The sequence below is a fragment of the Apaloderma vittatum genome, unplaced genomic scaffold (genome assembly GCF_000703405.1).
Source record: "Apaloderma vittatum isolate BGI_N311 unplaced genomic scaffold, ASM70340v1 scaffold10858, whole genome shotgun sequence".
In the NCBI taxonomy this organism is placed as follows: Eukaryota; Metazoa; Chordata; class Aves; order Trogoniformes; family Trogonidae; genus Apaloderma; species Apaloderma vittatum.
In genome coordinates, this window is record NW_009730295.1 from 147,475 (window position 1) to 160,823 (window position 13,349).

Genomic DNA, 13,349 nt, shown 5'->3' on the forward strand with positions numbered 1-13,349 from the left:
TTTGCAGACTCCCAATCTAACCAAGAAGTTGCTCTACCCTTGAGATGTTTCAATTATTGATTGACTCTAGGAAATCTCTTGCCCTTTAGTGTTCTCAATGAATAAAGCTTTTCCCCATGTCCCATTCTTTTCTCCAAAGTCATTTCCCACTGTGGATTGTGAGAACCTGGTTTTATATTTTTAGCGGGTTTAGCAGATGCTCTTCTCCTTCCCTATTGCTCACACACTCTGCTACCCTGAATTGACAGAGTAACATGCTATCATTTTTTCCAGCACACTTTTTACTTCAATTTACATTTTCTTTTTGGTCCTTTGAGAACCAAATCACTGCAACTGAGCTGCAGAAGGGAGTGAATGGGTGAATTAGCTTCTCTAAAAGAAGCAGATGAACCATTTGTCTGATTTGCTCAAATTTATTTGTTTAAAATTATTCACTTAAAAAAATCCTGATCTGCAAATTAATTAGCAGTTTAGTATCAGTATTCAAAATTCAAGCTGCAATGTCTTCATTGGACATGTGAAGCCATCTATCATCTGTGTTTTCTTATTGTATAAATGCAACTCAGAATTCTTTTTCTGTTGTGAATAATTCATAAAAGCAGCTCAAAATTTGCAAGTATTCACTATTTCCAAATAGGAAGAGAACCCAGAGGGGGTATAAGCATATCGCTGCTGATTTTCCTGTTTCTTGTTGTTGTTTGGTGTTTTTTTTTACTTACGGTGCCTTGTGAAAGACCTTTAACACTAATGTGGGCCAGTGGAAGAGCAAAGGCTCCATCTGACAATTGTGGATTACTAAAGAAAATTCTGTCTTGCAAAGCCTGAACATCACAACACCCAGTAATCCACAAACTGAGAGCTATTTTTGCTGGATGTAGAATCCCTAAAGGATGATCTCTTATAATGGGCTTCTCTGCATCCCAAAGTGTGTTAGTGTAGCAAAACCATAAGGGTGTGCTTTTAAATACATCACAATACAATCAAGTCCTATCAACAACACTGCAGCAGATTTCTGTGGTAGGGTGGGCAAAATGAGTAATCAAATGAGAAAAATACAGGCTTATTTCAACTTAGGACACTTGGGAAAGATACCTTAGATGCCTGCTGAAATTTAGATATACTGAAAAAACAGTATTAATATACACCTATAGTATTAATATACACTCATATGAGGGAAAAGCAGAGACCATGGTATATCTGAAGTGTAGACAGACATCACTGTCACCATCAGGAATGGTGTTTATGCACAGTCCCCTTTGCTAGGGTGCACAGGCAAATATTTTTGTAAAGAATAGATATTTTTTCAAGCATTCAAGCAATCAAAACCTCTTTGTACAAAGCAGATTAAACAGTCTGAACTTGGCCAGAGATGGAGGCACATGGTGTTCAAAACGAGTGGTTATGAAAACCTCTCTCAACCAGGCATGTCCTGCGACAGTTGGGGTTTTAAACAAGGGGCAGATAAACTCCACTGGCTGTACATGCTTGGTGTCATGTTTGGTGTTCCTTTCAATTGTTTCCTCTGACCTATAAATATTATCTCGAGCTTATCTTGTTTGAGCTTCAGCCAATTAATTCTGAGCTATGTCCCAGTCTCTGCTGACAGAGGGTAGATTGTTCCATTGCGGTGGTCAGCTCAGGAAAGGCATCAGTCTGGAGCTTAGCATCATTCAAGACTAGAGGTGTTGCAGTCAACAGCTTCTTCACTTGCTAATAGTGTATTCGAGGCAGAAGGCAGAGACCAGTACCCTACAGAATCTATCATGAGCAAACTCTCAGGCGAGAGTTGTAAAGTCCCTAATTCATTAATAAGGATGCTCAGAAAAAAGTCACAGCCAAGTTTCATTGCCTGTGGCATACACAGAAAAATCCTCTTAAATGGGCAATAATGTCATCTCTCTGCAAAAGTCCCTGACCACAAATCCATCATCTTCCTTGCAGCTTTTGGGTTCAAATTAATTGACCAAAAGTTATCCCCAATCCAGGCTTAAAAAAAATTGCTGGTTGTCATGTACTGACTTCTGAGATAAGGGGAGATGAGGGTTTCTCCACGAACTCTTTCTAAGATCATCATGTCTTTCCAGATTTGATACTTGGGGAAAGGTATTTTCTTAAACAATTGCATTTTTAGAGATGTTGGCAGCCTCCTCCCACCTCAGCCATCACCAGCCATGGGTCCTAATGCTATGTCCAACAGCAGGGAGGGGAAGATCATGTCTAGATCTCATTTTCTGCCCTGGTGCCTCCACCAGGTTCTCTCCAGTTGAGCAATCTCTTCCCAGAGAGCCTGCTCTGCCACTGTGGAGACAAGGGCTCACAAGAGCTTTCAGCAATAGATCTTCCTGCAAAATAGTTCAAGTGAAGCTCAGGAATGAGTTTGGAGGCCAGACGTCTCAAAAGAGTCATTCAACAAGTTCATTAGGCAGGATTTTGCAGGTGATTTTACAGTAGTAAAATAATATGTATGTTCCACCCACCCGCACATGCCTTTTGTATAGCACAGCATGTTTCTGGGGCTTGCCTGGAGCTGCTGAGTTTGTACCTAGAGACCTGTAGAGCCCATTGAGCAGCTCTCCTGCTCGCTGCTTGCTCTTTCCTGCTTGCTGCCAAATCTCCTGTTTGCTTGTTTGAGAACTGCTCGTGGATGTTCAGTGATTAAATGAGCCATCATTTTCGCCGAATGCTTAAAAAAATACAGATATTGCATCTTCCAAGATAGTTTCCTGGAAAGCACTTGCTGTAAGATTTCTGCTTTGGATCCTTCACTGCCAGACGAGTTAAGGAGCAGCTAATAATCTTTGAGTTTGAGATAAACAATTTAAAACAGTCTTTCTGCCCCTAGTTAAAAATTCAATCGAATTAAATTATGTCCTTGTGTTGGATTGTCTTTAAGTGACAATTAAAAACTTGCTGTGTGAAGTAAATATTGATAGCTTATGATTGATTTAATTGTTTTTTTTTTTCCATCTGTATTCCCTGTTGATTAGCAAGGTGATTTCTGTTTGCTTTACCAGTAATTACACAATCTGCTGTAATGAGTTGTTCCCAAACAGCGCTGAAATCCAATTCATATTCTTGGGAAATTATCCTAAAAGCATGCAAGTTTCATCTAATATCTGTTCAGAAAATCACACAGGAACAGAATGACAGAAATACAGCAGAGGTAAAGTAAAAATAAATAGCTTGTCACTTGGAGAAACATCTTAAGAGTGAGCTGATTAGTGCTCTGTGTAAGTTATTTTGATATCCACAAATTACCACAGAGTACTATTATTTCTGAGTTTGTTTTTTGACTAGTTTTCTTCTGGCTCCTCAAAGCAATTGCTCATGCGGGATTTTTAAAAATGTCTCAGTGCACATTCTTGTGGGCCTCTGTTGATGGCATAAACCTCCCAGATAATTAACAGGAAAGAGAACCCCTCCCCAGAATCCAGAGAGCCTAAAAAAAAAAAGAAAAAAGAAAAAGAAAAAAAATACTGGTTTACTACATATTGACTAATTCAGGATAAGTGAAAAAAAAATTCCACATGAAGATGAGATAATTGGTTTTAATGTGTGTTAGCAGGTCAGCCGAGGCTGTAAATCTCCCCTTTGCCTCCTCACATTTTATTTCAACATAACACATGCAAAACCATCCAAATGTCTTGTCTTATCTGGGTTTGCACCTCATGTTCTTTACCACGTAGATGCTGAAGGGAGAGCAACTGGGCTCTGCCAAAGAGAAGCACAAACTGCATTTCAGACAGGGCACAGCAGGACAGAGGGGGTTGGTACAGCTCTCTGGAGGGGAAGGGACGATAAATGAAGGTGAGGAGGAAAGTCCAGCAGTACGCGTAGCTCACTGCCTGCCTACACCTTGTGAAACTGTTGCAGTACGAAGAATTACTGCAATTACTGAAGATTTTCTGAGGGAGAATTTCAACTCTTGAAAGTGGTGTATAAAACCCATCTCAACTCAGATGGTACTGAACTAGGCTTAACAGTCATTTTTACTTCTCAAAGTTATTTAAAGATGGAGCACATTTCAATGTCCTTTTTTAGAGAAGCTTTTTTAAAAAAAAATAATGAATAAAACCCTGGAGCTCCTATATGCATCTTGCTTGGTCCTTTCCATTGCTGTGAGGGTAGCAACCGAATTCCTTAGAGAGTGGTGTTCTCCTTTGCACAGAGCGTCAGAGCTGGGAGAGATGTGTGGACTGTGTTTAACAGCCCAGACACAGTCCCACACACTCTACAGGGACAGAGGAGGATTGTCCCACAGTTCCTGATGACCAGCACCTTTGCAATTCCCACTGTTGTAAACCAAAAAACCAGCTGCCCACCATGTTGCTCCATCCAGGATGACTGGGCACAGCTCAAGAGATTAGTGCCAGGAGGTGGTGGAGGGAAGAAGCAAAAAGAGAGAAGCAGCCTAAAGAGGGGTCAGGGATGCTTTATTGGGGGGGGAGATCATAGGAGTTGGGGGGAAACTTGAAAGCTGTGTCTCAATGGTGTAGAGACTGGCCTCCTATGCTGGTGTGACTGGCTTTGGGGTGCTTTGTGCTAAGACAAATGAAAATGAGGTCTTCTGCTTGTGGTACTTCTTCCATTGTCCTTTCTGGCAGAAATCGTAGATCCTATAATTCTTCAGATTACTTCCCTGTCCTTGCATATTCAGTACAATATCAGGATCATTTAGGTTCAAGGATCCAAATGAACAGACATGATTTTCAAGATAAGGCTGTCATATTTCCCACATCAGCTTGGGATTTTTCATACTGATTTGGAACATGTCAAGGAAATCTAGAACAGTAACATGTGGAAACAGCCCAAACAGATTTTTCTCTCTGTTTTGTGGGGGTTTTGTTTGTTTTATTTTTTCTTCTTTAAATTATGTCGTATGTAAATAGGATTGATCCTAATCCTGCCTGGAAATAAGCATGCTTTCAGCTCAGCACCTCAACTCCCACAGGCTGGGATGGAAATGCAGCAGAGTCGATGGGGCTGAGCCCTCAGGGAAATGTTCTCTCTGTAATCACTATGCGCACCCCTGGCATTATAAAGCTATCTTCAAATAATAAATAATAATCAAGCATATTCCCGTCTACTCCTGACAACAGCATTCAGCATCAAGAAGGTACCCTGGGATGAATTGTACAGCAATTTTGGAGATTTTTGAGGTCAGAATATCTTTCCTCTTCAGCTGTCCTAAATCAAGGCTGCCTCTGTATGGTGTCTGGATGAGAAGCAGAACATAGTTGATGAAGAAATTCTTTTGCTTTGAATCCTGGTAGAAAAAACCAGACTTTTCAAGGAAGCTGCATGCGCACAGCCACCACTGGAAAAAGACTTTGGGTCTTAGCAAAGGTTTGGCTGATCAAAGAGTGTCACGTGGTCCCCAGAAAGTACAGCGATCCCTCTGCCATCCCTACCCAGCGCTGACTGATGTGACACAGAAGTGTGACAAAGGTGTCCGCAGCAAAAAGATGAATTTAGACAAGCTGAAAATCCATTTGGAAAGGGGAGGGTGGGAAAACTGCAGTTCAGTAAGTCCGTTTGCCGTCTCGCTGGGTATAAGCTCCCAGCAGCAGGTCTTTCAACTCGCCCTCAGAAATTAGCTGAGGTTTAATTCTTGATTTGCAGCCATCTGCCTTGGGAATTGACTGGAGTTGTTAGAAAAGCCTAAGCAGGTGTAAAGGAGGTGACAGATTAAGAGAACAGCAAGACATAAAGAGGTTCTTCTGGAAATCACCAGGAAGCAATTAGAATGCAGGAATGATTTATTTAAAAGCATTTAAGCCAACGGGAGTGGCACATGCTGTTTGCAGCAAGGCTGCCCTCTGAAAAGGAAACACTGCCTCAAAAAGCATGGACATGAGGACCAGGAAGCAAGCTGAGAGGTGGAATATTAACAGTTTAACAGCCTTAGTTTGAGTAGCAGATGGAGCAACAAACTAAAGAAAGAAATAACAAAAGAAGAGGAAATGCCCTGGAGAAAAAAAAAAAAGTGAGTGGATGATGTAAAAGCCTTTTCTAACCTGAATTATAACAAGTAGTGTCGGGTTTTCCAGGACATAATTTTTGTTTATAATTAATCTAGGCACTTGTATAGACCATGATATCATAATCCATGAGAGCACTCCACAAGTGGTAATGAACTCCACTGCTGGGTAGGGAAGCTGTTCATTAACTCGTTTGCAGACGTGATTTCATCTCCACGGCATGGACTAACTCCAGAGCATCCCTCAGGAGTTCGCAGTCTTTATCTGAGTGTGAGGGTTGTGATTCCAGAAAACAGGTAGCCAAGGTGGGAATTCAGTTTAGGTCACCTTAGTCTCTCTCTAGTGCCCTAATTTTAAGAATTTCCTTTAACTTTGTGCCTTTCATTCACAACACGCAATTTGTGGATTGGCAGGTGCAATCCTAATTAGGCATCTGTATGGCAGAAAATGCAATGTCAGAGTGAAAGGCTAAAGAGATATTTAAAAATAATAAGGCAATAAAATAAAAATATATAAAAAATATATATTAAAAAATGTATTGAAAAGCACAATTAGAAAGGGAGACACAGGTGTTCCTGGGGCACAAAAAAAGCAATTTGAAAGCACCAGGAGCCTGCATTAGCTGAAACTGCTTATTTAAATAAGTGGCCGGAGCTTTCAACTCAGCTGCTGTGTTCCCTTTTGGATATCCTTTATTTTTTTTTCCCCTGCTCCCTCCCCTCTAATTTGAACAAGAGGGTTAATTTGATGAGATCCCTAGCTGCATAAAACATATGCTGTTGCCCAAACTGGGCAGGAAGTCTCCTCCCCGAGACAGCAGCTTGCAGGGTATTGCTCACAGCTGTGTGCTGCAGCAGACATTTAGTAGAAGTTCTCCTTGTTCTCAGGGTTTTTAGGATTTACACCAGCCAAGGAGGACTTTTACTCTTTCTCAGGCAGAACTCCTTGTTCCCTGGGCTCTGCTATTAATTAATTTAGGTGGTGGTCTGGGGTTAATTCAAAAATGCAGTTTATGCTGAGTAACAGCTGCTTTCGAATGATGCTGCTCAGGTCCGCTTCCAGCTTGGTCCTGTGGATGCTCGCTGGTTATCTGAGGTGATATTCTTTCAGGCTGGGGACAAGGAACATGAAAAAGAGAGGAGTGGGCCCTACTGCCGCTCAAACCCACCTACTCACTATAGGAAACTTTGTCAGCTTGATGTGAAATGCTGCTTCCAAAGACTGAGCCCTTTGGATTAGGGCCACCAGCATAATTTCACAGCTAGGGAGTCTGTGCATGCTACTAATATGCTATTAAAATGTATGCATGTAGGACGGAACCCCACTACTGTTATAAATGTAATAATTCCTTGGGAAAAAGAGTCTGTGATCTTTTGCTTAAAGACCATTTCCCCTGTGTGTGCTGGAAAGAAGCTGCATTATTCCACTTCTAACTTTATACTTGTTTTTCTGCAGCCTTTAAATTCCCTTCTGACAGCTTTACTGGGGTTTACATTGGTTTACAACACTGATTTCTTCAGTCAGTGTCAGATAATGAAGACATATATACCAACTGTATAACTTTACTGCTGTGTGTTTAACAATTCTAACAGCCAAAAAATGCTGGATATCTGTTAACTAATGAATTACTGTGAGCACACCGGGAACCTAACCTGGGTACAAATACATGAATTGTACTTCTCAAGAATGACAACATTTCACTGAAATAGTTTAACAAAAGTGATGCAGTTACTGAAAAAAATTCCTCATTCCTAAACAGCACATTTTTTTTGTCAACTATACTCTAGTCAAACTAATTAATAAATTCATTATAACATATTAGCAATGACTTTGAACAGCTATCAGGCTAGCCTCCCTTCAAAGGTGACTGCTGTGTTCTTGCAGTCTAATCTCATTGATTCTTCTCGATTTTGCCCTGGAAGCACATACGAATGTCGCAGAGTGAGGCGCTCTAGACCCCTGCTGCTAATGCCACTAAGCCACACAGGTGACAGGGTGCTAGCTTTCAAAACACCAGCCACAGGTCTGGCAGACCCCATGGCTGGTATTTCTTCTGTGACCATAACACTGAAAATGGCAGAAATGAAAGCTGATTGGTTCATTTAACTCTCACTTTACCTATCTCCACGAGGCTGCTGTACAAACCACTGTAAAAAATATGTAGATAAATTTGCATGTAGAAATATGTAGGAATGTAGAAATACAGAAATACAGGTCTATAGATCTATAGATATAATGTATTTATAAATACGCAGAAAAAAATATCTGTGGGCAAAGAAAGTAATGAAGAAGGGCAAAAAAAATCCTAAATTCCAGAAGGAGAGGTCAACATCCCCTGCTTGTCTACAATGGCAAGAAGAAGCCAAGGCATGCAGGTAACATCAACGTGGCTTTGCCTGGAGCCTGAGCTTTGCCAGGAAATTCCACCATTGAGCTGGGCAGTAAATGCTTACTCTTTCACAGTTGCCAGTCTTTTGGGGTCACATAAATTTTGGGAATTCACTGGTGACGCTGAGGCTGGGCTTTTGTTGGGCAGTGCTGAGATGATCTGAGGAAAGCGAGAGGGAAGAGCTGCCGCGTGGTTGAAATCCTAGCCCGTGCGATCAGTGAGACTTTTGCCTTTCATATCTATGGAGACAGGATTGCATACACTGATTTATGAGAACCACTCCTCACCCTAGAGATCCTTGTTGCTGGCCAGGTTGTACACTGGAGTTCATGCTAGATAGAAAATTCCGGTGACAAGATTGTCCTGGGGACTTCAGAGAAGTGAACAGCAAGTCAAGGTGATAAGTAACAGTCTAGAGCTAACATGGCTGATATTATTCCTTGATTAAGTTAAGAGTAAGGAAGGTTTAGATGCAAAGCTGTGAAAGCTTCTTGGCAAGATCTAGCAAGATCAGCAGACATGCTAGAAGCAAAGCATCTGCCAATGAAAACACAACATCTAGCAGGTTCTGGAAAGACCCTCAGCAAACATGCTAGAAGCAAAGTATCTGCCAATAAAAACATAGTAGTAAGGCTTCTTGTGTCAGAAGAAACCCGAAGGAAGATGAGAGACCCTGTAGTTTATCTGTTAGCAAACATGCCCTGTGAAAGGTGAAGAGGAGGTGGAAGTTCAAGCCCAACAGCAAGTTGTGCATTTTATGAGAAATAGTTCCAGGCAATAGTGATTCCGTAGGGTTCACCTGCTCTCCACAACATTACAGTGCCTCCTGGTCGTCAGATGTATTTTTTTATGAAAAACCTATAAAATTATTTACAAGCAGACACTGAAAGGAATGGAAACATGTGCCATATTGTGGTTCTGGAGGTTATATTGACCCTGGAGGTTTTTTCTGGGTGCCAGCAGGTTTCTGATACCAAGCAGAACACAAAGAATCTTAGTGCAGCTCTAGGCTGCACAGCGTTGTAAGAGGAAAAAAAAAGTAACAGAAACAGCTGACTTCACCTTTTGCTGTGGTTATGTGGGGCAGTCAGCACCAATTTTGAAAACTGCTTGATTTTTTTCCTAAAAATAGTCTTCCGGGTCACTTTTAATCAAGTCCAAATGGCCAAGTCTCTGCATTAGTAATTCTCTTATAAATAAAATTTGACGGGGATACCTTCAAAACCAACATCCAAGCATTTAAACAAGTTGTTGCAAACTCAGTTCTAACCCCAGTCTTGTAAATCATTGCCAAATATCACACAGCTTCATGGCCTAATCCTCTGATGAGATATCTAATGCTGTGTAAATCTGTGTCAGGAGGACTGCAGCACCTGTGATGTGTTTCAGGGTGACATTTACAGCACTCTGAAGAAAATGGTAACCAGCACAGATCCAAAGTCTGGCCTTGCAGGATTTGAACAGAACATCTTCTGTCATGAGAGAAAGGACAGTTATAGGTCATAAATTTGGGATGTGGGAGGAAGCATGTAGATGCAGGAACCAAGGCAGTCTGAAGAACTTGAGAAGCTCTGATTTTCAGTCACTGTGGGTGAAGCCAGCAAAGGCGGCTGCTGAGTGCTCTGTAGGCTGGACTTGATGATCTCAGAGGTCTTTTCCAGCCTCAACAATCCTGTGATTCTGCGATTCTGTATTTGATTAATTTTCTTTCAAATCTCTGCCTTCATTTTACAAATGGATCTTTTGTATGGATCTTGGTTTTTATCGCTGAGCATGACATCATCGAGGTGTTTTTCTTTTACTACCAGCTTTTCTGAATAGAAAGCCCCAAGGTTTTGTGAAGTTAAGGCTGTTTTCTACACTGAACTTTTCCACCAAAGACAGAAATATGTGCCACAGCATTATTCCTATCATGAGATCTCAATAATGCCAGCTATATTACAGTTTTAAGATGATTTATTTGAATGACTTTGGTATATAAGTATAAGGTGCAATTGCTTACTGCTATTAGACAAATCCTTCAGCCCTTTCTCATTATTTAGGCAACATTAAGTCAATGGGGAGAGTGAATGAAAAGAGAGAAGATGTTGGACCATTAATGCAACTTCAGAATACGGAATGTAATCAAGGCTAGTAAGAAATAGGGAAAACAGAAAACGTATGCTCGCTCAGTTTGGAAGCAGTGGTAAGTTTAAGAAGGTTTTTAAATCAAGAGGATGGGGTTTAAGTCAAACTCCGATTTTCATCTTTAACTGCAAGCATTGGCTGAGTAGGATTTAGGTGAAAGAAGCATGTGTTACTCTAAAATAACCTTGTAAGCATGATCAGAGCACGGGTTCAGATCTGCTTCCTTAGGGGTCGAAGCAAAGGCTTCACTGATGACTTTCACATCTCCAGTGTGTAAGGGGCCCGAGACATCAGACCTTGACTCCAGTCTGCCTGTGTACCATGATGTTTTTCTAGCACACTCACCACTAAACTGCAGAAGTGTTTATTAAGACCTTCCTTCTGCATCAGCTGCTGAGTCTGTACACGGGAGGCGAGTTTGTGTCACACCTTGTTAAAAAGTGACATGTTAAAGCCTGACAGTCAGCCTCTGTGCCATTTAGTCGTCCGCAGAGGTGGGCTGCCTTATCTTGGCAGATATCCAGCCTGCTGCATCCAGCCCAGACTTGGTGTCTCTGAGACCTCCTGCCCTTAGTCTTGCTGTCACCCACATGCCACAGTAAAGCCATCAATAGGTAAATAATTCAACAAATTGAGCAAGTTTTACAAAGATGCTTAGCTGTGATAACGGTGCTTATACATAAATGAATGCCTATTCAGGAGACAGGTTGCTCCACGGAGGACACAAGCTTGTGACTTAGGGGACCAGACTCATCTTATTCTGCTTTATCACAGACCTCATGGGTGATGCTGGGCTGCTGAGCCAGCAGTGGGGTTTAGAGGATTCATCCCATCCTAAAATGAAAAGGAAGGCTTTCCACCAGAGCTGTCTCTCTTCATGGAGGAGCCTAGACTTTTGTTTTACATTAAACATCTATTTTTTATATAGTGTAGAAGAATTCCTGTTTTTAGACTTAGCTGATATCTTTAGAATGACAGTGAAGCACACTCCTTCCAGATAAGCTTTGCACACTCACATGGCTGGATGTGAGATAATCCAATACTGAGGCTGTGAAAACAGCTGAAGTAAGCCGAGAGTAAGAGAACTGTGATGGGCAGTATGCATAGGCCTCTTTTTTTTTCTAAGAAAATAGGATTTTATACTATGTGGCAATTAATTTCAGTTCTTTTATTAAAACATGCAAATTGGCATGCTATCTATGCTGTTGGACAGATGTTTGTTTCTCACTCCCTGCTCAGTAAGAATTTGGGCTGTGAGCACTGATTTGAGCATGCAACACCCAATTGCTCCATGTGTTTGGTAATCTGATCCATAACCTCTGCTGCCACTCATCCAGACTCCAGCCCTGTGCCTGATAACATCCACATTTCTGACCAGCTGGGCACCACAAAGGCATTGAGAACATGAAAAGCATCGGAATCCCTCCATGCTGTCTGCAGATTTGGAAATAGGCAGTTTATTTCAAAGAAATAGTCTTTGAGAAGTATGAACCTCAACGCTGAGCACCTGTCAAGTTTCCTTCTCCTTTAGAGGCTGTGCAGAAACAGTTCAGAATCGGTCATGCACATCATTCCTTTGAAGTCTGTGCTATAAAGTCACATCTATCAGCAATCTAGAAGACTTGTTTCTAATCAGCAACTTTAAGATTAGTAATTGAATGGTAATTCTAAAATCTTTTATCTCTGTTGGAAATGGTTAGATCTTACAGGTGCTTTCATCCAGAAAGCTCTAAATTATAACACTTACATGACTCATATTTTTAATAGTAGAAGATACACACACCTTGAGGAGTTTACAGGAAACCTGGAGCATGGGTGTTGCAGAGCGGTGGTTTTGTAGCGGTGATCTCCTTTCTCATTCACTTTTGTGCAAGCTGACATTAAGAGGATTTTTGTGTGCATAGTTAGAAGAAAACTGACAACTTTGCAACTCTGTCTATATATTTTGCATTAAAGTGGAAACAAAGGTTTTGTGAGTTGTTAAGAGTTCTGTATATGTACGGATGTAAAAAAAAAATCTTTTTTCTGCATTGGTCTAATTGAATGGCTTCCATTTAAGGGTTTTTTTCCCATGGTTCCACTATCCATCTGTTTCTTTCCAGGAAGGAAAGTCAGAAGAGAAGGAAAGTGACAGGAGTTTATTAATAGATTGGATTTTTGCTTTGTGTCTCCATTCAGGTCTCTTTAATAAGCCTCATCGCCAACACACTTGGATACTCTGAGATGGGTCCCATTAAATCCCTCAGGACTCTACGAGCTCTGCGACCATTAAGAGCGTTGTCACGATTTGAAGGGATGAGGGTAAGAGTACATAACATATTGATCCAAGCTCAACTGTGTGACCGGGAGCTGTTGCACATGGTTTTGTCTTCACTTTGTCTGCCAAAGGAAATGAGTGATAATGCCGTATCAAAACATCAAAATCAGAAATCCCTCTTTTGTCTTAATTGCAGTTGTATCATTAGAGCTTTGTTCTCTGGTGGCTTTAATGATAAACTAATCCTGCTGCCTAACTTGTCATATTGTGGTTTAAAAAATAGCTTTTTGGCCAAGGAAGCATCTGGCTAACAATTACCTCTCAATTATAAGACTTATCAGGGGAATAACCAAGCTACAAGTTTGCTCCTGCTTTTCACATGTATTAAAATGAGACTGACTGGGAAAGTTCTTAAGGACATTTTCACTAATAATTATAGCAAAAAATAGAAATGCTAAAGATAAGGAAAGCAAATGAATGAATATATAAAACCTTTCCTTTGAACAGATTGCAGTTTTAATGTGGAATGTCAGGATTAGCATTAAATCCATGTAGTTTGTATTTGTTGCTTCATCTTGTGCATCCATCTCTTTCC

General features: G+C 40.9%; 1 protein-coding gene across 2 annotated transcripts in view; it reads left to right on the plus strand.

Annotated features, from left to right (window-relative positions):
• The window catches only part of LOC104277944 (sodium channel protein type 5 subunit alpha-like), a 175,476-nt gene that overhangs the window by 142,115 nt on the left and 20,012 nt on the right, over positions 1–13,349 (plus strand). For both annotated transcript variants that reach the window (XM_009874761.1, XM_009874762.1), the window contains one exon: positions 12,676–12,798. In XM_009874761.1, coding sequence (XP_009873063.1) covers positions 12,676–12,798 — 123 coding nt within the window. The remainder of the gene's footprint in view (positions 1–12,675; positions 12,799–13,349) is intronic.